The 25,591-nt window shown below is 43.9% G+C and overlaps 2 protein-coding genes across 10 annotated transcripts in view; one reads left to right on the top strand and one right to left on the bottom strand.

The window, feature by feature from the left end:
• Sfmbt (Scm-related gene containing four mbt domains) overlaps positions 1–9,326 on the bottom strand; it is a 49,144-nt gene extending 39,818 nt beyond the window's left edge. For 5 of the 8 annotated variants that reach the window (XM_037421141.2, XM_037421143.2, XM_037421142.2 and 2 more), the window contains exons 1-4: positions 9,168–9,326; positions 8,073–8,223; positions 7,354–7,466; positions 3,158–3,239 (exon numbers count right to left, since the gene is read on the bottom strand). In XM_037421141.2, coding sequence (XP_037277038.2) covers positions 3,158–3,239; positions 7,354–7,466; positions 8,073–8,223 — 346 coding nt within the window. In that variant the 5' untranslated portion in view covers positions 9,168–9,326. Of the gene's footprint in view, positions 1–3,157; positions 3,240–5,306; positions 6,448–7,353; positions 7,467–8,072; positions 8,224–9,050; positions 9,071–9,167 lie in introns of those variants that run through there. The other 3 variants (XM_075879859.1, XM_075879864.1, XM_075879867.1) reach the window with 3 other exon arrangements.
• Positions 9,327–9,576: 250 nt separating this feature from the next.
• On the top strand, positions 9,577–23,507 carry Ilk (integrin linked kinase). Of its 2 annotated transcripts, none has more exons than XM_037421147.2 (12): positions 9,577–9,711; positions 9,959–10,069; positions 10,769–10,934; positions 12,234–12,329; positions 12,897–12,993; positions 13,327–13,407; positions 14,772–14,857; positions 16,511–16,742; positions 17,802–17,923; positions 18,611–18,710; positions 19,521–19,651; positions 21,508–23,507. In XM_037421147.2, the coding sequence occupies exons 2-12, from the start codon at positions 9,981–9,983 to the stop codon at positions 21,652–21,654; spliced, it is 1,347 nt and encodes a 448-aa protein (XP_037277044.1). In that variant the 5' UTR covers positions 9,577–9,711; positions 9,959–9,980; the 3' UTR covers positions 21,655–23,507. The 2 variants fall into 2 exon arrangements, with proteins under 2 accessions (XP_037277044.1, XP_037277045.1); XM_037421148.2 differs by lacking the exon at positions 9,577–9,711 and adding an exon at positions 9,730–9,887.
• The last annotated feature ends 2,084 nt before the right edge of the window (positions 23,508–25,591 follow it).

The raw sequence follows: 25,591 nt of genomic DNA, 5'->3' as shown, positions 1-25,591 counted from the left end.
AGAGTGAATTAGGGAACAAACGGGGGTTATGGATATCATAGCTGAAATCAAGAAGAGGAAATGGACATGGGCCGGGCATGTAGTGCGTAGACAGGATAACCGCTGGTCATTAAGGGAAACTAACTGGATTCCCAGAGAAGGCAAGCGGGTTAGGGGGAGAACGAAGGTTAGGTGGGCAGATGAGATTAAGAAGTTTTCAGGTATAAATTGGCAGCAGCAAGCACAGGACTGGGTTAACTGGCGGAACATGGGAGAGGCCTTTGTCCTGCAGTGGACGTAGCCAGGCTGATGATGATGACCTTACTTATGACCACTACAATGCCGTCAACTGAATATGCACGCGACGCTATTGCTCGTGCCGGCCACGCACGTCAGATCGACCGCTCTAGACTTTCAGCTTCGCAAGCCACCCAGAAAGCCATCTACGACAGCTGGCATGTTGACGTTCACTTCTTAACCGGTTCTCTCGTTCTCCTGTGGTGCCCAGTTCGTCGAGTTGGCTTATCAGAGAAGCTGTTGTCTCAATACATGGATCCTTACCGTATCATCCGCCAAGTAACCGACGTCACCTATAACATCACTCCTGCATCCGAGACCACAAGCCTGCCTGCAACCACACCCAGTGATGTTGTACATGTCAGCAGGCTAAAACTTCCCACCTGCCTTCTGAAGATCGTAATTAATGTGCACAGAGACGCTGTTTTTACCGCCGGGGGGTAATGCTATGTAGCTTTGATATGTGGGGTTTACCGTCCCAAACCACCCTATGATTATGAGAGACGCCGTAGCGGAGGACTCTGGAAATTTTGACCACCTGGGGTTCTTTAACCTGCACCCAAATCTGAGCACATGGGCCTACAACATTACCGCTTCCATCAGAAATGCAGGCGCCGCAGCCGCGATTCGATCCCGCGATCTGCGGGTCAGCAGCTGAGTACCTTAGCCACGAGACCACCATGGCGGGGCACTTTGCTTTTTTACCCGTACCACTACTTTGCCTCTAGTAATTTATCTTGCCTCCCGCACCAATGCTCGTCCACAACCTTCGTTGGCAAATAAACAAGAGCAAGGCATGTGACAAATATACAATAATGCTACGTAGCTGACATATCAGCTATCAGAAGACGACAACGAGGAAGTGGTCTGTCGGTTGTGCGCGCTGTCCTCCATCTTAGTCGATGCTATACGCATCAGTGTCAATATAGATTCTAAATAGACACACCTCCTGTCATTTTCACGTAACAATATGATTGGATATGTCCAGTGTACGTCACTGAACCTCCAGTGGACATTGAGCGTCGTCTGCTTGTGTTATAACGCACTCTGTGTAGAAGTCTGCTGCATGACTGTGTTTATCTCGGGGGTTTCTTTTCTCCAACACCATGAATTCCTCTAGCAGAGTAGTGGTTCACGATTCTAGCGATTGGCGACTCGTAAAGCTGCAACTGCAAGGCTTGGGTGGTATCTGGCAAATAGAAGCATTTCAGCTCGTTGCTGTAGTGAGCACCAAGACAATGAAGATGGTGACAGCCCTTTGTCCGTCTCTTTTACTGTCTTTAAGGCCGAAATAAGCACTTTAGAAAAGCTCTTACTATCCATCTATCCATCAGCGATTGGCCGAAATAAGCACTTTAGAAAAGCTCTTACTATCCATCTATCCATCAGCGCCAGGATCCACACGTCTGTGTCTGTAACTTCTCCTCAGAAGAGGCAACCACGTAGCTCGACTTTATGCTTATCGGTGAACATCTTGGAGTACTTTTCGTGTGCCTGCATGCCTTAGCAGATTGTCACCATACAGGAGAATAAAAAAATGCCAGGCCTGCGTGGAAGGTGCAGCACCGTCACAGCGAAAGCTAGAGGAGCGGCCTTTTAGAGTCTTTTCTAAACACTCTTTGGGTAACTGCTGCAAGCACACTTGCTTGATGCCCACTACAGCATTAATAATAAAAATTTTACGGTAGTAGGCCGGCATTCGCAATGTTATTTTTCGTCATTCGAGTGAGAAGCGCGGTATCTGCTCAACTATTGCGAGGAATTTTGTGTCGATTGTTCACGCAGTGGCTGAAGACGATGAGGAATGATGCCTGAAGTGGGTATGCGCCAAAGTTAATAGCTGAACAAAAATAAGCTTTTGTGATGTGTTGAAGCATTGGACAACCCACTTGTTGCGCTATCCGCATTGCGCGACGACTGCTTGTTCTTTCGCTGTTTAAAACGATCTATAAGTCATATTAACACGATTGCTTTCCCGAAATCAAGCCTGACTAAGGCAAGTTTGCCAACAAGTCCCAAGCACCGGCGTGGCTCAGTGGTAGAATACTGGGCTGGCACCCATGGGACCCGGGTTCGAGCACCACAATGTCATTGGTACTAGTTTTTTTTTTTTTTTTTCTAATTTCGCGCCATGTGGTTACACACACCGGCAGCGGTGGACAAATACGGCGCTGCATGAGACCCGAGTTGCGATTTCACAACAGCTTTCGCGGCACCTGGTCCAGCCGATCTCAACTCCTTAGCGCTTCGTCTCTGGTGCCTAACAGCATATTATCAGGTGCACTCGACCTAGCCCACCCTTCGAATCAGTTGCATAGTCAGTGGGTGGCACACCGGGCTTGTGTCCCCCCCCCCCCCCCACACATGAAATTTTTTTGCCATGGCATACAGAACAAAAAATCACCAATCCAAGGAGGTTTTACTAGTTTTTAACAGACAAACCAGAAGTGTAGCTTGTGGGTGGGCAAGTGTAATTGCAAATTTAATTAAGCCCCAATAAATAGGGCCCCAAACTCACAAAACCTGTATCAAATTTGAGTTTTTTATCATTTGATGGCGTTAACACATCAACCGCTGCGGATAATGATCAGTGTGATGGCAAGACTATTATATCAACCATAGACAAAATACACGTAGCAGACTTTAGACTAATACAACATAAGTATGTAACTGCTACAAAAAGAGGAACCTCAATTGAGCAATTTTTCAATGACCTTAATCCAAAATAATATTGATTGTTTCAGGCCGTAAACTAACCATCCCCTGTGCTTAACGAAAACTTAAGTTAGCTAAAATTGCCATATCATAATAAAATACTAGTAATGTTCACGTCATGAACAGACCTTGGAAAAAAAAAGTCACAGCTACAAATCCAACTCACCGTATTTGGGCTTTATATTGTGTGGAACATTTCGCTGGGCTTGCGGCAAAGGACGCTTGGTCAGGTTCTGCGAGGACGATGTCTAAAACAATACAACGATTGAAAAACGTCAGATGCACAAGATATCTTGTGTGAAATACGCCATCAGATTTAAGATTACTCTCAATGCACAAGCCGTTACAGAGCGATACTCTCACGGAACCTTTATAGTAGCTATTGTCAGCCACCTGCACTTTGCTCTTTGTTGTGTTCCAAGCACCCCTGCACAACGAGCGAGCCTTTGAACCCGCGAAGGACTGCTGAAACTGCTTCCAGATGTTGACTCCTCCTCTTCCCCCCCTCGGCGGAAACGAGCCACCGTCGTTTCCCCCGGCAGTTCGGCCGCCGCCTCCATCCGAATAGGAATAAACTTGTTTTTAACCGTTCGAGGCTGTCTGAGCTTTTTGGACTACTGCGACCAACGCGTACGTCTATGGGCCGATGACAACACCGGACATAACAGTGGCGACGAGGAAGTGGATTTGGACCAACGCTACACAACGATATTGACAAGCTACAAGCTATGGCTACGCACGGGCTCCCAAATCGGCTACCCGAACTCAACGGCTCATCATGGTCATCGTGGTTTGGACGCCTGCAATTTTACTTCGAGGCTAACAACATCACTGATGCAGCAATGAAGAGGGCCAACCTGCTAACGCTGTGTGGGGAGCAGACATACGACACAGTCTGTGCCCTGATTCAGCCACGCACTCCAGCAGCCGTTGACTACGACGACATCGTAGCAGCGCTACAAGAGCACTATGACCCAAGGCCATCGGAGGTCTATTGTCGAGCCCGCTTCCAACGGCAAGACCAACTGGAAGGCGAAAAAGTGGCCGAATACGTAGCGGCTCTCAAAAAGCTCGCTGCTGACTGCAATTTCGGGACGTTGACCACGACAGCTGCAGCTATTGCGCAGGAGGGAGGATCGACTGCCACACCTGCTAACACCACTATGCTCCCCTTGGACGTTATGTTGCGTGACCGTTTGTGTGCGGACTGCGTGACGCAGGCCTACAACAACGCCTGTTCGCGGAGACGGGTCTCACCTTCTCCAAAGCCTATGACATCGCCCAACGAGCGGAGAGCGCCGGTCACCAGCAGAAGGATATTCGACGGAACGTCGAGCCGGTGCATCACACCAGTCAGCAGTCAGGTCATTCCACGTCTAAGGCGAAATCAAGCAGAAAGACACAGCGCTGTTGGCGATGCGACGACATGCACGATCACCAGGTATGTCGATACAAGACAGCGACCTGCAATTTTTGCCAAAAACTGGGACACATTGAAAAGGCATGCATCTCGAAGCGCAAACAGCTCGGACCGAAGACTTCAGTGCAACGCAACAACAATGTCGACGCACAGGAGGGCCATACGCAAGATACAAGCCGAACACCACTAACATCATCGGCACTATATGACAAACGCCGTTGTGAACCTCGGAACGAGACCGAAGATTACAACTGAAATTATGGTACACCAGCGCCCTATCAGGTTTGAGGTGGATTCCGGAGCAGCATGTACGCTCATCAGCGAGGACACTTTTCGCGCTACTTGGCGTGAGAACGCGCCAGCTCTCCAGCAAGACGACACGCAGCTGAGAACGTGGTCCGGACATTCCCTTCCACTGCTGGGCTGTGCCAACGTAGACGTGTACTACAACGGGCAGACCCATCAGCTCCCCTTGCTAGTCGTCCACGGTTCTAGATCAAGCCTTTTAGGACAAAATTGGTTCACCCCCCTTGGAGTGGTCATTGGCGGAGTTCACCACACACTCAGTTATCCATCAGTGGAGCAGCTTCAAGATAAGTACAAAGCGGTTTTCTCCGAAGAAATACCAGGAAACAACGGACCTCCAGAACTCGTACATCGCACGGGGAAGAAACACCAGAACGCCGACGCACTAAGCCGCCTGCCGCTAGACACCACAATAGATGAACCACCCCCGCCGGGTGATATACTCATGTTCAAGGCGCTGCCGAACCCTCCGCTAACAGCTGACACTGTAGCAGCATCAACGCAGGAGTGCACTGTCTTGAAGGAAGTCTACGCAGCTATACAAGAAGGCAACGTGCAGAAGCTAAAGGGTGAACACTTCAACGCTTACCGCAAGCAAGCTGCGGAGTTGAGCACTCATCGCGGTTGCGTCACCTTGGGATCAAGAGTTGTAATTCCAGCGGCACTGCGCGAACAGGCCATGTCGCTTGTCCACGCAGGTCATCCAGGCATTGTTGCCATGAAAAAGTACGCCAGAAGTTATATGTGGTGGCCTGGTATCGACCATGATATAGAATTAACAGTTCACGATTGCCAGCCTTGCCAATGCAACCACAGAAGCCCACCAAGAGCCCCTATTCCTGAATGGGAAAGACCAGACATGCCTTGGCACACCCTGCACATTGATTTTGCTGGACCTATCGAAGGGTGTTCGTTCCTGGTGGTTGTAGACGCATACACCAAGTGGCTGGAGGTAAAACAAATGGCTACAACGACATCGGCGGCAGTTATCGACACTCCGCGGTCGTTGTTTGCAACGTTTGGCCTACCGCGCAAGGTGGTCTCGGACAACGGCACTCCGTTTGTGTCCACGGAGACTCTCAAGTTTTACAGCGACAACGACGTCTCGTCTGTTACATTAGCTCCTTACCACCCGGCTACGAACGGACAAGCCGAGCGCTACGTGGCTGAGCTAAAGCGCGCCCTTACTAAAGACCAGACTGGGACAATGCAACGCCGCATCGCACGCTTTCTCTTCAGACAGCACAACACTGTTCAAAGCACTACTGATCAAACGCCAGCGAAATTGATGTTCGGACGAGAAATGAGAACCCAGCTGACAGCAATTGTCCCGGAGCCCTCAGCGAAAGCACCGTAAGAGGAAGAAAAGCTCCCGCATAGCAGGAGAATTGAAAGGGGACAGCGCATATACGCCCGCCAATTCCACAGAATGCCCAACTGGGTTGAAGCGACGGCACTCAAACGCATAGGTTTGCGGTCATGGCTCGTCGACATTGGTGGAAAGGCCACACGCCGCCACCTTAATCAGCTACGCCGTTCAGGTAATTTGCCAAGGGAACCTCCCATTCAAGCAGCCACCTCGACGGAAGCTTCGTTCCACTTAGCCTGGCATCTCGCACCAGATGAATCGGCGCCGCTGCCCGCCGGCCTTGAACACAAGAGAAACGACACCCAGCGAGCGGAGGCTTCTCTTCCTAGTGCGTCCAGAGCGTCCACGCGCCCACGGCGGCCCCCAGATCGCTTCCAAGCGACAAGCTAAGGAGGGAGGAGATGTTGTGTTCCAAGCACCCCTGTGTCACGAGCGAGCCTTTGAACCCGCGAAGGACCAGTTGCTGAAACTGGGGTGCTTGGAACACAACATCTCCTCCCTCCCACAACACCGGACTTAACACTCTTTTGATTGACATGATTGATAGGTGGGGTTTAACGTCCCAAAACCACCATATGATTATGAGAGACGCCGTAGTCGAGGGCTCCGGAAATTTCGACCACCTGGGGTTCTTTAACGTGCACCCAAATCTGAGCACACGGGCCTACAACACTTCTGCATGCATCACCTGTATCAAATTGCAGCTTCCGCAGCCGCGATTCGATCCCGCGACCTGCGGGTCAGCAGCCGGAGTACTTTAGCCACTAGACCACCGTGGCGGGGCACTTTGCTTTTTTTACCCCCATCACATTTTTGCCTCTAGTAATTTATCTTGCCTCCCGCACCAATGTTCATCTACAACCTTCGTCAGCAAATAAACAAGTGCAATGCATGTGACAAATCTGCAACTACATGAATTCATAGAGGAAAACTTGCAGTACATGGTATTATTTAGACACAGAGCACAAAAACCAAAAAATGGTGCATCTTTAAACTGTGAACTGTTTGCTTGCTTATTTTTTTATATCAAGCCACCTTTTTACTTTTTCTCTGTGCAATGCAGGGCTGCCTTTCTTAGTCTCAAGACTTGATCATTGCAACAACATACCCATATGTATTCTGAAGTTTGTACATCCAACAGATAGCAAGACAAAAGAGTATGCATGCCATAATCTTGCCACTACTGCATCTAGCTTGGCACTAGTTTCCCGAGTGGTTCAACAGTGTCAATGCAGAAGGCATGGAGGTTGAAGACGACGTGACTAACCTTTCCACCCCCGGCTCGTACGAGCCCCCGAGAGCAGAGGACGCTGCAGTAACGCTTCGTCTTCGAGTAGAAGGCATGTTTCACACCCACAGTTCCACATCTCTCACAGACAGCTGCAAGGCCACATATTCATGTACATACATATTCATAAATTCATGAGTGAGCTCTTGCACTTCAGATCGCAAACTAATCACTCATCTTCACGCTGTGCACATTACTGCTATGACCAGCAAACGAAACAACTTGAAAGAAGTTTTTAATAGCAAGAGAAGCAATGTGTAGACACAGGAAATGTGTTTTTTCTCAACTGTAACCAAAGCGAACTTTAGAAAAGTTACAACCCGAAGAGGACATGCTGTTCAACTTGCAGAGGTGGTGCACAAAATTACAGGACACAAATAAAAACTTACGTAGGTTTTATGAAACAGGCAGATAACATACCCTACATCTCAATTTCCCACTGCAGGTCATTTAGCATGCTGAGTAGAAGAAGCTAAGAGCAATTATGTGCAGTGTATTCTTTGTATGCATAACATAGCCAGTTATGTCCTTGACACCTGAACAAAGAAAGGCATGTTTACATTTCGTGTCATTCAAGTTGGTGTAGGGTCCTGCATTTTGATGTTGACACCACTGCTCTGTGGAGAAACGCGCGGGCATTGGTTGCAGAGTGACCTAAAACTGGTGTAAAATATAGAAAACAAGGAACGTCAGCTTACCCATGCCATCTTTGCGGATGGGAGGAACGGCTGCCTTCGTGCCGTTGCGGGCGCTCGGAGGGGCCTCGCTGTCCGACGATGAGCTGCTGCCATCGCTCGAGCTAGTCGTCTCGTCATCATCATCATCGACGACGCCTCGACCGGTCATCATCTGCACGAGGATGCAAGCGTCGATATTTCCACAACGCAGCAGGGGTGGCGATACGAAGCGCACGCGGAACCTCGACGTCTAGCTCGCACAGCGACCGCACGAAAAGAAACCCCACGCGTTCAGCCAGCCCCCTAGGCTGACTACGAGGCGGTCTGCTTGCGACAGAACGCGAGACTTGCCGTACAAAAGGAGCGGCTGCAACCTAGCCTCCGGGAATTCCAGCGACCCTCCCATCTGCCGAGGCAACAGAACACAGTGACCGACCTAATAACAAAACCGAATAGTGGCAGCGCTACAACGGGAAAAGAGATAGACACGCTCATCAACGTAAACCGGAGAGTAGACAAGTAGCGTTTTTCGCGTCCTTTCGGTCAACCGCAGTCACATCGACTTTGTATTGATACATTCCTTTAATACGCGGACGTCGCGCAACACCCAAGAGCGTCAGCACGCATCCTACAGTTTTCTCTTTTACGTCAGAAACTGCAGGGTTGCTCCGGTAACAAAAACAGTTGGAAATGCGCGCGAAGAAGCTCTCGAAGGCGTACACGAGAAGTTAGCGCAGCCTTGAAGAGAATTCGCAGCTGTTTCGTGTGCACCCTTATCGCAAAGATGATGCCGAACTTATGCTCCATTTATGGACAGCGTCGCGCGAACCCGACCAATACAAACATACGCACCAGGCAAAGGCAAGAGGTCACTATCCGTGGTACACAACAGCGATTATTTTATTATTTTTTTTCCAGTGGGAGAAGCGGTGACCAAGAAGGTGGGTACTGTCAGTGCTGACGGCTGCCACACGATCAAAAAAATATTGAAACACATACAGCGAATCGAGAGAAGCAGCGACGCGTAAAACGTCGGCAGAGTTGACAAACATTCTCGGCGCGATCACTGAATGAGCTTGTCGTTGTCTCTGATAATCTCGGAGATATTTTCCTCACCTCTCACAATCTGGAGAACATTTTTTGCGGCAGCCAGCGGTGAAGACGCAGCCCGGGCTTGGAATTATGCGGTAGCAACAAATTCTCCGCGAAAACAAAAGTGGGAAGAGTCGCTAATCGGCGAGCTGACTGGCGCGATGTATTTTCTGCAGATTGCGTGCAGAGGGAGCCGCTGAAGTATGACTAAAACCATAAAACACTTAGCTTAACACGCAATCGCAACGCATTTACTGATTCACTTTAGCTGTTGAATTGTATTGTTTTTAGTTAGGTTAAAAACTTTATTTAAAATATATGGCTCAAACTTTATAACTTTAACGTATTCATGTAAAGGTAAAGTTCAAAACTTCTGAAACACAAATCTCAAAGGCAATACTTTCACATCCTGCATGCGCCAATCAAGAGGTAAAACGAGACAAGGCTGCCATGTTTGAAACAGTTACTCCACTTGCACTTCCGTGATGGTAGTTCGCCTTTCCGGTTGACTCCGTAAATGGATGTTGTTCTGAGACTGGGCGTGTACGATACAGTTTCTTTAGCATAGGTGAGTTAGTTTGTCATCGTTTCGCTGTCGCTGATGCGGTTCATGGAAACAGGGACTCTCTGCTAAGCAGCTGAAGGTTTGCAACTAAAGATCGCCGAGCAAAGAACCCCTTGGCGATCGCTGTCGGCCTTTGCTGTCTGCTTGTGCAGCGCTGCTGGCCTCTCAGCTGGAACAGTGTACTTTCGCATGCTGTTATTGGATGAGTTTTGATCTGTCACACAGTTCTAACAGATGGCTTTGTTTCTAGGCGAACGAGTAAACCCGCTGCGATGGAGGACATATTTCATTGGTGTCGGGAAGGGAACGCGTTCCAAGTGCGCGTGTGGCTTGACGACACCGAACATGACATGAATCAGGGGTGAGTCGATGTTTGCGTTCACGTCGACTTCCGTGCGTCCCGACCACCGTGATCCCGAGTGTAGCAGATTCTCTTGAATCCCCAAGACAGGATTAGACCACTTGCTGTTTGGTAATACGCGCGTATTCCCCGTGTTTGACGGATACCGAGATTTTGAGGTCAGTTCCTTTTTTGGCGGTGGCGGTGTGATACACCTACGTCGCGAAATTCGTGCGTGACACCTTTTGCTCGCCTATATGTTCCAGCAAATTTGGAACTGGTAAATCTGTGCCCTTCTGAAGAGATGAAAAAAAAATGCCTATTCCGATATCTGGCAGAAACTGTTTGAATTACGTGTGCTTGGATTGTCAACCCGTCTCTCTGCCCTTGTTTGTGTGAGCTTGACAGTGTTCTGTTATGCAAAACCAGTTCGCGCAAAAGTCGCTGCTAGATAGTTGTATAACATTTTTTTTTTCAATCTGTACGTGATGTGTGCTGCACAGACGTTTAGAGCAGCTCAAACGAAAAAAAAAAAAAAAGCTTAAAAACTTGTGCTGTTCTTTTCTTGAGCGCCACTATAGTAAATATTCTACAATTTATTTTTCTGTTCAGTCATATCCCTAAGTGCAACTTTGCCACAGTGCTTTCACTTTTCAATTAGCATAGACTTCCCTTTGTTTACACGGTGATTGCAAAAAAAAAAATATATTGCTATCACAGGGATGATCATGGCTTCAGTCCACTTCACTGGGCTGCCAAGGAGGGCCATGCAAACATTGTGGACATGCTTATCGCACGGGGTTCACGAGTCAATGCCACCAACATGGGAGACGATACAGCACTTCACCTGGCAGCTGCTCACGGGCATCGTGACATTGTGCATATGGTAAGTGACTTAACTGCTGTGCATGCACTTTGGCAAAAGTTCTCGAGTCACCAACACACATGACCTGGCTCAACTAGAGGATGTGCCTTACATAGCTGCCTGAAGCAGAGGCCAACCATATAATTCTTATGCAATGTATTATTAGTAAGCGCAACATTGTTTCACATTACCAGCTAAATTAGTTCGTAACTTTTGATAAAAAAAGGGCAGAATACTGGGGGGGGGGGGGGTAATCACCATGACTGAATTGAAGGTAACATGTATGACTCTGAAGTGCTACATCAGGCATTATTGTAATACATGCAAATATTAGTGTAATAGTTGTGATTAGGTAGTAATTCTTTAAATCTAAATGTTTATGTTGCTCGTATATGTATGTAGAAATGGCACCTCTTCTGATTTCTGTATTGCCTATTAATTATACTTTGCTGTTGTGAAAACATAATGCACTTTATGAGAGGTTTTCGTTAAGGAATGAACAATGAAAATGGTTGCATCAGCTTGTTTGCATGCATGAAAATTATAAATCCTTTAGCATATAGCTGAGAACCTCACCGTCAACACAAGGAAGCAGCAATGGCAGATGTTACTTGTTCAGCACTGCTCAACACGCAGTTTTCTTTGTTCATCTTTATTGTCTGTACCATTGTATTATGGTGTGCACCATTGTTTCATTGCCTATGTATGATTTGATTAGCATGTTGGGCATATGCTTCATACAACATCTTACTGTGGGAACAATCCCTTGTAGTAGTTGAAATGGTGGTTCTGTTCATTACATTATAACAATGATATTGTCTTACCCCTATCGTCATGGAGTTATTGTGCATTGAATAGCAGGAGCCTTGCACAATGCTATGGCACTGGTTAGCCTCTGCTGCAGTAAATTGGCCCAGTGCTCTGGGAACATGAAGTCTGGTAACTTTCTTTTTATGCTTCTGTGTGGCAAAAGCATGCAGGGGTAGTTGAATAATCACATGGTTGTCGTGGGACATTACACCCCATCAAATATCATTATTATTATTCTTTAAAGGCTATCAACTTGGGCTTCTGGTAAAGCACAGTTATCAAATGAATGTCACATTCCAAATCCTGCTGTGTGGCCTTTGGATCTGGGGACAGGCCATAAAAGGAGTAGTCTGTATGCCAGAGGATATGGCCTCTGTATTCTTTAATAATGAGGCTCGTTTTGTACTCGAGCTGTTATGATTCGCGGTCATCTTGTGACACTATTCTTTAGCTCTCTTGTTTGGTTTTTTCCACATTTGCTCTGGTCACACTATTCTTTCTTTTTCGCAGCTGCTCAAACGCAAAATGGATGTGAATGCCATCAATGAGCATGGAAACACACCACTTCATTACGCTTGCTTCTGGGGTTACCAAGCAATAGCAGAGGCAAGTTCTTGAATACATTTTGACTGAGTACATTTGTGCTTATCTCTTATTTTGTTTTCTGGCAGGTTTTTGTTGTTGTTGTTGTTGTAGTTGCATGGATGACACTTTCTAGCTTAAGTTGCTGACCCACAAGTTGAGGCAGTCTGGACATACTGTTATGGCTAAGAGCTGCCATCTGCATTTGCAACCTAGCTAATTGCCCTTATTTTCACAAAATTGCCATTTACATCAAGAACAGCACAGTAGTTTCCTAGCTAATGCAGCTGCTAATACAACTGCTAAATCAACTTTAGTTATTGCATTGCAGCACAGTTGCAACCAAGCTGTCAGGGTATAAAAATACAAATTTTTGTAATTTTTTTTCTATTCATCATACGAAAAAATTGTAGCGTGGAGATGTTTGCAGTTCGTCCTTGGCCAAGTGAGCACATAGGACGTTTACTCTAAGGTCGTGACTGTCCCACTAAGTTTGGAAGTACGGGCAACTACACTTCTAGCATGTATTTGACTGAAGGTGTATAAGCCACAAGTTGTGACAGCAATTCTTTTTTATGTGTGTGTCTGCAGGACCTAATTGCCAGCGGTGCCTTGGTGTCCATTGCAAACAAGTATGGGGAAACGCCACTCGATAAGTGTAAAGGTCACATGGGGATTCGCCTGAGAGGTGAGCTTGCACACTTTGGCTGTTCGTTAGGGCACAGTTTATTATTTATAATACCTGTAAGCCAGTCTAGAACACAGAATCGGTGAGAAGCTAAGTGACATGTATCTTCAGCATAACTGACTCACTGTTATGTGGAATACTGATACGTACGAAGCTAAGAATCTGCTAACCTCTGAATTTGGGTACACCAGTGGCTCATCAATGTTGTACACACTCGCACATATGAATGTGAAAAGAGAATAAGCTGTGAGGTCTGTTTCTTATTCACGTCTCATTATAGCCTACATATAAATGGCTGTCTAAAATGATCAAATGTTGTTTCCTGTGTTGCAGAAGTGGCTGAACAAGCCGGCCAGGATTTGAAAAAAATTTACTACAAAGATCAAAACTGGCTCGGCACCAAAACAAGGACAAGTAAGTGTACTCTTTACTTTTAGTGTCCTGTCCGCAATTCTTGGAACATTTAACAAATTATTTTCCAATGTATTTCAACATTTTTTGATGATAATGCTTCAGCATTTGTGGTTTTTATTTCCCATTTGTTTGTTGTATTGCCTCACTCTGTTTTTATCTCACTTGACCACACTACGCACCCGTCATGGTGGTCTAGTGGTTAAAGCACTCGGCTGCTGACCCGCATGTTGCAGGACCAAATCCCTGCCGCACATGTTCGATGGAGGCAAAAACGCTTTAGGCTCATGTGCTTAGATTTAGGTGCTCGTTAAAGAAACCCCAATAGTCGAAATTCTCCGAGCCCTCCACTACAGTGTCTCTCTTGATTGTGTGATGGTTTTGGGGTGTTAAACCTTAACAATTATTATGATTATTATTATTATTATTAACTGCTCTATGCTCACTTGTTTGCTGATTTACTTTATTTGGTAAGTGAAGCTGCACTTTGAAGCGATGCTTACATTGTAAAGGGAAAGGAGATAGGCAGTACAATGAGTTAAGTGCTGGAAAATAGCTACTTTTTTGCTCTACTTTTATAATGGGACTTGTGTGCAGTTAATAATGACTGTCACACACGTTTGTGTGTTTTTTGTGGATGTCAAAGTGCAAGTCACAATGAAGTTACTGCTTAACTCTAAATGTGTTGCCCTTACGTCATCGGACACCTCACCACTTAGCAGCATGCTGCCTTTCTCGCAATTTCTGCAGCCTGCAGAATTTTAACTCATGGTGTCTTTGCTTGTCTGTGTGTATTGCACGTTCATGAGAGCAAATTATGCAAACTGTGAAAAGATGTGAATATCTAGTGGACTATATGTAACATTGCCAAATCATGGTTATAATGGGCAGATTGGTAGCCAGTGTAAACATGTGAAGCTTAAAGTGAACCATTTATCAGTGCCAGCTACTACTTGTGTGGTAAATTTGGTGGTGCCTGTGTATGACGACTAGCACACTAATATATGTATCTGTGGTTCAGGCACAGCTTAGGTATCACTATTTTAAATGGCATACATTTAAGATCAACCAGCATTTGTTACACCAGCTCCCAGGTGCAGCATTGTCCAACCCGATGCTACAAGAGAACAGTATTGCTAAAAGCTGCACAGTTAGTGTTTTGGGATTGTGAGTGGAAGTAAGTTGTGGTTGTTCTTAAGCGTGATGATAGAGTTTAAGAAATAAAGCCAGGAGCGATTACAGAAGCGATATAACACTGATAACATTGGGAAAGCAGAGGCTTAAAAAAGGCATTGCGGACATAGTAGTGACAATAGCGTACTTTGAAACATGCATTTCTTTTTTGTCTTGTTACCGCTTTGCTTCAGGGGATGCTACTCTTTCAAGGCACTCGGGTATCAACATGGATGAGCTCAAGTTCTTTCAACAAATTGCGTCAACACCATCTGGAGAGGTGAGCTGGACTTTTTTTTTTTTTTCAGCTTATTCAGACGCATTGCGGTTGAAGGAAATAAAGGCCAATCAAACCTGTTTGACAGCGGTACCTCCATCCACCTTTAAAATGAAAAAATGGAGCATAAAATGCAGTGATTTATTTTTAGCAACATAACAGCACATTCATTCCTTTTTAGGAACATAAAAGCAATGGCACAGTAATGGAGAGCAAGTACATCTAAACATTTTTCTTTAAATTGTGTTTAGTTCTAGCTTGTTCTACAAAATCATGGATGTCGCTATTGTTGCAGAGTTGATTAGATATTCGATACAACATTGTTTCTTTTTGGTAGACTGTCCTGAATAATGGTAGCCTAGATCTGTCGAATCGTTAGGGAGCATTGGTTGGGTAGCAGTCTTTCTCATGTTGGTTTCCAGTTTTATTGCCAATATATGGTTCACGACACCATGTTTATTTGGTGATGCTCTCTATAACCGTAGAATGGAGTGTGTCATTTTAGGACTGACTGATGTGCATACATTACTTTGCACCATCTCCAGTTCACGTGACTCATCTTAACTTTTAACTTTTACACATTTCAGTCTACATCACCTTTAATGACCATATCTTTAGCCAGGTGATTTTATTCATCATGCATTTCTAGTTAGTGGTGTCTGCATGCTATATTCTGGCTACTGCATTTGTTGGCCCTGCCACGGTGGTCTAGTGACCAAGGTACTCGGCTGCTGACCCGCAGGTCACGGGATCGAATCCTGGCTGCGGCGGCTGCATTTCCGATGTAGGCGGAAATGTTGTAGGCACGTGTGCTCAAATTTGGGTGCACGTTAAAGAACCCCAGGTGGTCGAAATTTCCAGAGCCCTCCACTACGGCGTCTCTCATAATCATATTGTGGTTTTGAGATGTTACACCCCACATATCAATTACTGCATTTGTTGACGAACATCACACTAAAAAAAATATCGCAATAAGGTCATTGTGTATCCAGCACAATTAGGTTAGTGTTCCCTGTTATGTCATGTTTTAAAATCAGCCCCTCATTTTGGCTCAAAAACCCTACAGCCTTCATATATTCTAAAATGCTGATAATTTGCACTCTTAATATTTGAATGAAAGATCTCTGGCCATGAGGCACTTGAATTGTGACAAATCGGTGACAGCTGATCTCCTTCAGGTGCAATGTCCACATATGTGGACACAGCTTGTTTTTGATAAGTTCTTTGGGCAAGTGGCCAAGAAAAGGCAGGGTATATAGCACTTAGGATGAACTGAACCTTCTGTGTTGTGAATGGGTCTTGATCACTTCGGTGAACACACTACAATATTTGGCTGGTTGTTCAATGTGTGGTATTTCAGATTCAGCGACAAAAAAATATCGTCTTTCTTTGGTCGAAATAATACACCCCGAACCAGTTGTGCGTGCGTTTTGAGACGATTTTATTCTTTTGATTTAATAATGAAACCAGGCTGACTGTGTAATGATAATATATATATATTACATGCTAATTCCAATTAATCACACAGGGTTGCCCAAAACAATGTATTACTTCGTCTTGTTTGTTGGATAGTAATTTCTTGGATCTGTTGGGTTTTAATAACGTTGCGTGAATTTGACACATTTGCAAGACAGTCCACTGTTCTTCCTTGTGCAGACTTGGAAAGGTTCATGGCAGGGAAATGACATTATAGCCAAGATCCTCAAAGTGGGTGAAGTGACGCCGCGCATCTCCCGAGACTTCAATGACCAGTACCCGCGGCTGCGCATTTTCTCGCACCCGAATGTCCTTCCAGTCATCGGCTGCGTCAACCGTCCTCCGCACTTGATTGTTGTGCAGCAGTACCTGCCTCACGGCTCTCTCTTTGACATCTTGCATGGCTCGACAGGTATGTACTTGAAAACACAACTGTGCACAAACATGGCGCCTGGATTTCATTGAACCACAGCCCGAGTTTGTCCACAAGCATGGACTTTTTTAGCTGTGTAAAAAAATTTATGTTTTTCACATTTATGTTGTGGGGCATCAAAATGATTTGCACCTATAGAGTACATACACAGCCAGGCTGTAGTGCAAACAAACAAGTGGACATTCACCAACTGCTTTTACGTAATGGCGAGCTCACCAGCCGAATCCTATAAATAACTAGTAATGTGACATATAGTATAACATAATGTCAGTACTATACACAAACAGTATAAAACGTATAATGTAATGCAAATGCAGCGTCACCTACGTACGACTTGCCGTGTGAGTCTACAGGCACGAGCAGTGGTATTGCATCCATGAACATTCCACAAAAGATGTCTATTCGTGTCCGTGCACCAATCCCCAAAAAAGAGAGAGTGAGCTCGTACTTATGCGCCCGTGTAACCTCATTCCCACCAGGTGGCAGGTCTGGAACTATCGTGTGAGCACAGCGGTATCTCACTAGACAATAAAGCTACCTACGCTAACTGCGATGCATTAGTGCCATGAAGCTAAAGCAACTTTCTGTGATGCATGGGTGCCATGAAGCAAAAGCAACTTTACTGGGTGAGGGCACAACTTATATAAGAGGCACAACTTAGCAGTTGTCTTAATTTTATTTTCCACTGTCTTCACTGGTTGAATAAAGGAAAGGGAGAGAGCAAAAAATATGTATTATTGCTCCCCCATTTTTTTTTTCAACCACGTCGATTTGGGATGCTCGCATAGTGTCACACTTGTTTGTAAACACTGACAAAGATCGGTCCACCGGTTGAAACCGGTTGAAGATAAAATTAGGACAACCGCTAAGTTGTGCCTCTTCCCTAGTGCATTGCGTGTGTGTGTGTTCTTTGCCCTGCAAGCCACTGCCACATCATCTTGAACTGCTGATGTGCATGCCTCTTCAATGATGTGCATCCTCCTTGATTAGCTGATAGCAGTTATCTGGAATACAATATACCTGCCTCATCTCTCACAGGAATGGTAGTGGACCAGGCGCAGGCACTCAAGTTTGCCATTGACGTTGCTCGCGGCATGGCCTTCCTTCACACCCTCGAGCCCATGATTCCAAACTATCAACTGAGCAGCAAGCATGTCATGGTGAGTACATATTATGACCGCAGCCAATTATTTAAGGACTACGGTAGCGGTTAGTCAAGCCTAAGTAGGTGATGCAAATTAAAATCAGAACTAGCCATACCTATCCATCCATAGCCACTGTGGTAGCACTAATTGGCTAGCCTGTGGTGGCCATACCTATCCAGCCATAGCCACGGTGGTAGAATTAGTTGGCTAGCCTGTGGTGGAGCATCAAGACGGGAAAACAGAACATAGAGTGCCAGGTCTTACTTTCAGTGACTAACTGTGCAGTATTAGATTTACCTTGCATCCCGCACATTTAACATTGGGGCGATGTTTTTTTTTTAAGGGGGAATAATGCCGCGCGTATATGCCAGTGGCGGCAGCAACGAAGCAGCGCGGGTATCCTTGGTTGAGCAAACAGACGAAAAAGACATTGCAGGCTTTTCTTGTGATCGATAAAGCGTATTTGTTCGTCGTTCTTCGTGTGCTCTTGGATCCCACATCGTCACAATATATACGGAAAATTAATTTTTTTGGAGGGGGGGTGTTAATGGTATTTACTCTAAAATCACTGAGAAAAGAGTGCGATGTCAGTTCGTTTTGGTTGTTTGACATGTCATCTTTATATCAGTACGTGTTTTATGCTCTCGTGATGAGGGGATAAGTGAAGGCAAATCACATTCTTGTTTGTCTCATGGCTGACAGGTGGATGAGGAAATGACTGCTTATGTGAACATGGCCGACGCCAAGTTTTCCTTCCAAGAGCGGGGAAAGATGTATAACCCTGCTTGGTATTCGCCTGAAGGTGAGCTGTGGAAATGCATAATTAACTTTTAGGTGCCAGTAGAACTTGTTTCGAAGGCTAGTGCTGCGGTGATAGCTGTGCTCTGAACCTGTTTCACACTCCTTTAGTTATGAAGCCTTGTATAATCACTGAGATAGAAGTTTTACACCAGTACATGTTTTTGTTAGAGTAATATAAAAAGCGTGGACATCGAATGTTCGAAAAAAAATGTACTGGTGATTGCTTTAGGTTGACGTGTTCAAATTCCAAACAGATAAATTCTTTCTAACAATAAAAATGAGAGAGGAGAAAAATGAATGGAGCCTCTCGATTATGAAAGCTTCTGCTGACCTTCACCCACCTTGTATGAGCATTGTGAGTAAGGCATGGCAGAGGTCCACTTGTAAATTTTAGAAAGTGCAACGTTTTTGGTTTTCAGTTTCAATACATATATTTTCAGGTATCATGCGGTGCCTACCAACTCACATGTGGTACATTGGTGATAAATTACATTGCTGGTGCATTGCTACTGCTGCAAGCAGGTCACAAATATCACTCAGTGCAATGTGGTATGAATAATGAGGGGAAATTTCGTTGCATGTGCTCAGAGAAAATTTGCAAATCCTATTGGCGCTGTTACAAGTTTCATCAAGGTACAGTAGTATGAAAAGTCGTGTGGCTCGTTGTCAGTTACCTCGTCTTAGCTTTACCGATCTTCTCTAGTCAGTTTGTCTTCATGTAAAACTCCTGGCTTGTTTGTTGCGTACAGTGTTTTACCATTGCATATTTATTTCATGTTGCCGCCACTTACTTCTGCTACAATCATTGCAGCCTTGCAGAAGAAACAGGACGAGATGAACTGGAAAGCGGCCGACATGTGGAGCTTCGCCATACTGCTGTGGGAGTTGGCGACCCGCCAGGTTCCATTTGCTGACCTATCTCCAATGGAAATTGGCATGAAGGTAGCAATAACTGCAACCTATACTGTTTTGTCCTCCCAGTTATTCTGCTTGTACTAACAAGACCACTGTTACTTGCTTTGGAAGTGTCGCACATTTTTTTTTTTTCAGATAATTTTGTGTTGTGAGTGGTAATGATGTGGAAGCTGTTAAGCTGATTGTTGTCTGTTTTGTTTTTTTTTTCAATGCCAGAGCAGGGAGCTGCTTAAAGTCTTTGTAAAAGAAAGGAAAGTTTTTCTTTGTTCGTGCATATGCAAACTATAAAATATTGCTAAATTAACAGCAGGTGAGAAATATACGCTGGTGGAGCCAACACTCTTGCTAATATGTCTATCAGACATGAACTTCCTGTGTCACAGCAGTGTTGACTTGCTGTACTGACAAATAATTCGAGACAAGCCTACCATAAAGGCTGCAGGTCGAGGGAGCTGCCACATTTGCTTCACGTTGTAGACTCAAACTGTGGAACATTTGTAACTATACACAATAGCGTTAACAACACATGTACCAGTTAATTATGTCCCACAAAAATTGTCTCACAGAAATTCTCTCGCAGAGCTTGTCTGGTAGAAATTCAGGCAGCAGTGTCAACCTTAGCAGGAGTGTCGTAGGTTGGGAGTGTAAAATCCTCATCTTGTCCGTGACCGAAATATCAAGAAAGATGCAAATAAAATATATAATAAATACTTCTGGGGCCAAGTGAGGATCAAACCCAGACTATGTGCGTGGCACGCGGGTGTTCTACCACAGAGTCGCGAGAGTTGTTAAAAGTGCTTTGGAAAAAACAATATATGAATGTCATGTCTTTAATGCATCATATGTTGCATGGAAGAAGCATAGAATCGTGCCAAGCGTGAAAAGATGTGCATTGAGCGAGGCTCACTTATTACAAAGCACTCGGACATATTTAATCATCAGCATCAGTAGAAGCACCGACAGAGTGAACAGCTGCGTGATGCGTAGTGGGCCCTTTGTTGATTCGCAAAAGAAATGATTATAATGTAGTGGGCGTTTAACTAGTGTGCTTACAATGGGCATTCAATCATACTTTGAAACACGAGTCCCGATTATGCTATCGCGATCTGCTCATAAAGGCGAAGCTCAAGCGCCCTCCGGTTTGTTTTATTGTCGCCATACATATTCTTATCATAGGTCCATCTTTAATGAGGATATTTCTGCATTTCACGTGTGTATAAGCAGATACCGCATGGAAGGTCAATTTGCACAACAAAGAGGTGGGAGATAAGGGAAATGTTATAAAAAAACAGGAACTTGCACCCTCTTTACTTTTTATTACCACTCTGTATTTGCGTAGGCCATCATAAATCCATTCCAACTTGCTCAGTGCTCTTTGCATGCTCAGGGGTATAAAAGTTGGCTGTGAAACTCGAGCTTCTTTCTAAAATGCACTCTTAACTGAAGTACTATTTAAAGCACCTGCAGATACAGTACAGTACAGATGAATACAGTGAAACAAGACGCTAACATAATGCTAAGAACATTTCATGTCTACACCTGATTCTGAGTCTCTGCATGAGTGACGTATGTCACTTCTTAGTATATGTTGAGATTATTGTGCCTTTATAGAATGTACAGTACTCGTGGAATGAAACGCAATAGTTTATGGTTAAGCAGTGCTCATACTTTTATTTCCAGCATTTACGGTTTATGCTAATCGTCTTAATTTTTATTTTAACACCTGTATAAGGGCTAATATTACTTTTAGCAGCGAGATTTATAGAGACATGATGCAGTTATCACGAGGTCATTGCAGTTGTACTAAAAAAATGTTGTGCTTCAATTCGCATTGCTGTACCTCAAACTTACTTGTACTCAAGGATTGCACATTTCTCTCGTAGGTCGCTCTGGAAGAGCTGCGAGTGACCATTCCGCCGGGGATCTCTCCTCACATGAGCCGGCTCATTCGTATCTGCATGAATGAAGACCCGGGCAAGAGGCCTACCTTTGAGATGATACTTCCCATCTTGGAAAAGATGAAGCACTGAGCACATCGCGCGACCATTCGTAATGAGCATTTCGACGTGGATTACCAGCCCCATCGAGGGCTGAAACCCCCCGAATCCGAATTCTGCATCTTTCTTAAGCCGCAATGTCACGTCCGGCACTGCATCACACTGAGGAAGGAAGGATTGTACGTGCCTCCTGCATTGTGTTCATGTTGTGTCCAAGCTCACAAATTGATTTTGAATAGCTCTAAGCCACTGCAGAAATGCCTTAATTATTAAAGGTAGCAACCACATGTTTTCAACTTTTTGTAAACACTTGTACTGTTGGAATAATGTAGCAAATTACAATGTTTTTACAATTCTTTCTGATGGTTATTGCAATGATTAAATGGTGCGAAAACAAGACAAGCACTGCAGCTTAGGGCGTTGACCTGCATATGAACGTCTGTGACAGTCGATGCCCCATGCTTCGCCCTCCTTCCATTCTCACGCTCTCTTCTTTATTAATAAAATAAAACAACTCGCCTGTGTCGTTAACTTTAAAGAATGGTGCCAACTACAGTGCAATTTGCCCTTCTGTGAAGAGACGTGCGAGCCTTAAATGTTTTTTATGTTAAAGTTTGTCTTGTGCATAAAATGCAGCTTGATGCTTGTAAAGCAACGTTTGGTGAGTGCCTTTACTGCCTTGTGTTTGTCTCAGTCTGTATAGTTATTGTTGCCTATTTGATGCAAAGCAGTTCATAAACTGCAAATTCAGCCGCACGTTATCCAAAGGAGAGAACTTTTGAAATCACCTAGCCATTGTGCCTGCTGGGCACATTTGTGCTCATCGATATATGTATCTCAGCATTATTCACCATGTGCTCATGTTGTAGTGTTAATTATCTTATAGGAGAAGTGGTATCCAAAAGTGCTATTTGTAAGCATACCGGCCAGAATTCATTGAAGCTTGTGGCAGTTAAGCCATGTGCATAGTAACGTTTGCTGTAAGTGGCATGAACAATGCCCTGTTATTGCTGCACAATATTCATTAGTAAATTTTCCTACTTTTGAGGTAAGAGGAAATTATAATGTTGCCAAAGATTGCTGCACTTGTCTGAAGATGGATCGTTACTTCTACAGTGTAACTGTCTAATAACTGTTATCTAGTTATGGGAAAACCATCAGGAAATGATAGACTGGTATCTATTCGTGGTAAAACCATCAGGAAATGGTATACTGTTATCTAATTATGGTAGAACTATGAGGAAATGATAGACTGTTATCTAGTTATGATAAAACCATCAGGAAATAATATACTGTTATCTAATTATGGTAAAACCATCATGAAATGATAGACTGTTATCTAATTATGATAAAAGCATCAGTAAATTATATAATATTATCTAATTATGGTAAAACTATCAGAAAATGATAAACACTTTAAAATTTTTTATGTAGCTGCTTGTGTTCAAGCCTAGCAATCTGTAAATTTTTGTGACTGTTAGAGCATGTTGCTTGGCATACATCGCCATGCCAATGTCCTTTACAACTTTTTGCTTGTTATGTGGTAACATGTGTGAAAATGCTAAATGTACTGTTTAGATTGATCCACGCATCAGCAATATTTATAATGATGTTTGATTTATTTGTTTGACCTTTGTATCTGTACTGATGATTCTCATCATGCATATTTTAATTTATGGCAAACACTGAAAACACTGCATCTTTGATTCAAATGACAGTAGAGGCTTTAGACCTTAGTGCTGATGCTTAAATATAATGTGTAAATTTCTGTCACCCAAGCTGCTACAAGGTGATGGAACCTCATGCATTTATTGTATAAAGGTGCACTGCCAGACCATTACATGTGCATTTGTTATGCAAATAAATTGTTGCTATTAGTACCCTAACTATTAATCCATTTTATTGCATAAAATAGTTCCACATCCATGAAAATATGTGCAAGAACTTTACAGTTTAACTGGATCTAATAAAACCTGTTTTTACGCAGTTTCTGATCTAAAGCAAAAATTCCCATTCTCTGACAAGTGTCCATAGGGTGCAATCTGTTATCAATCCAAACTTGTGTGCCAGATTGCTCTAAGGGCTGCATACCTTATTTCAAGGGTGATGCGATCGATAGCATTGGTAATCCCCTTACAACTTTCTAGCCTGGCCTGCTCGCTCAGTCGCTGCATTGATTCTTCACATCTTCTCACATTGGAAGTCTCTCCTAGCTAAAAGAAAATTAGGTGAAGTGGTCCACCAGGGTAAAACAGGCGAAAGGAAAGAGCGTCTAATTTTCTTGTAACATGCACCAACTAGCCCAAGAAGTTTTTATAAAGCTTCTCCTATCTTCATGCATCACCTGGATATGGAGCCTCCCTCACAGTCTTTTGACGTGCAGTCGTCGGTTCATGGGAAATATAGTGACACGGCAGATTTTAGGTGTCACTGTGTTGCAATTTTAGATTTCAAAGATCCAAAAATATTTCTCAATTTCATGAAATTCCCAATTTAATGAAATAATTTGAGTGTAGTAGTTGTTTGTTTGTTTTTTTCAGCTATGTTACTGTTGCAATGTGAAAACTGTTCTTGATGCCCATTTCTTGGTGTTCAGTTTCAGTTTCCGTGTCGCTGCTGCTGATGGCTTCACAAAGGAACAAGGAAAGATGGCTGACAAAAATTTTGTATAGCAATTTGAAGCGACTTGAGACAATATGTTAAAGGCTTTGGAAGGTGCAATGGAATATAGCCAGGTCAGCTTGTCCAATTTACTGCATTTTGTGCACTTTAATGAAGGTTGGGAGTATAGTACTAATGAGGAAGTAATAGATTACTTTTGAGTGTAAATCTTTGATCACGTTTTCGGTGTAATAATGGTAACTAGAATTGACTGGTGCCTGCACATCAGTTGGCTTCAAGCCTCTAATTGATTAGCAACATGGTCAATAATAGGTTTTTGATGAATCTTTGCTTCATAAACGAGGTAAGTACCAACTTGCTTTGCATTTTGACGAAATAGCATTGTTTGTCTATTAAGCCATGCAAACAGTGTACATAAATGCATAGTAGGTTATTAAATTTCCTTGATATCTCATGTTTGGACTGAAAAAAAGTGCATAGCCAGTCAAGTACACCTTTGCCTACACTTACTAGAAAATTAACTTGAAGGCACACAGGGACATACATCAATGTTCACAATCACAGATCGCTGTTGCACTCATTCTGTATTTGTTACAAAAGAAAGGACCATTGGTCAGCGAGAAAACAAAGGATGACTCCATGAAATCAATTTGACTTAAATAGCACACTTTTTACACTGCTGTTCTCTGTGAAAAATATTGCCAAACTTTTTCTAGTCATGTTTAATTTATTATGCAACATGATCATTTATAGCTAAGCAAATAAGTCTTACCTATGTGCTGCTGTAGTGCTACTGCTCAAATCATAGCATACACATGCTTGTAGGTTTAACTGCATCTGTTTTAGATGGGAAACATTCACAGAAAAGGGAAACTTATTGAACTATGATTATGCAAAGTTGACAGTCTTATCGCTGCACTTCATCCTGGCTACACTGGAGGTGGAAAAACGGCACTCGGCTACATTGATGCAGGTTTATGTGGCACCAAAAAGCATAAACAGATGTTTAATTCTGAGGGTCATGCTACGTGCAAATACTCCCACTTGGTCGTTTGAATTGGCTACAAATCGTTGACTCTAGATAATTCAAGCCCTTTTCAATTCGTACTTTCCGTTGGTTGAGACAAACTTCAAATTTTCGGTGAGCCAGCTGTGCTTTTAATACATTCAAAAGATGCTTAATTCAAACTACATCATTTGGTCAATTCATACTTTTTGTATATCCATACCAGAAAATCTCTAACCACTTTCCCGTAACTATTTGAAAATTTGCATGCTTATGTATAATCATAACGAACCATGGAAAAATTTCTGACAGCTTAATCATGACATGTGGTATCACCTTGCC

This window comes from Rhipicephalus microplus, chromosome 2 (assembly GCF_043290135.1).
Source record: "Rhipicephalus microplus isolate Deutch F79 chromosome 2, USDA_Rmic, whole genome shotgun sequence".
NCBI classification, from domain to species: domain Eukaryota; kingdom Metazoa; phylum Arthropoda; class Arachnida; order Ixodida; family Ixodidae; genus Rhipicephalus; species Rhipicephalus microplus.
This window is presented reverse-complemented; position numbering and strand designations above follow the sequence as displayed.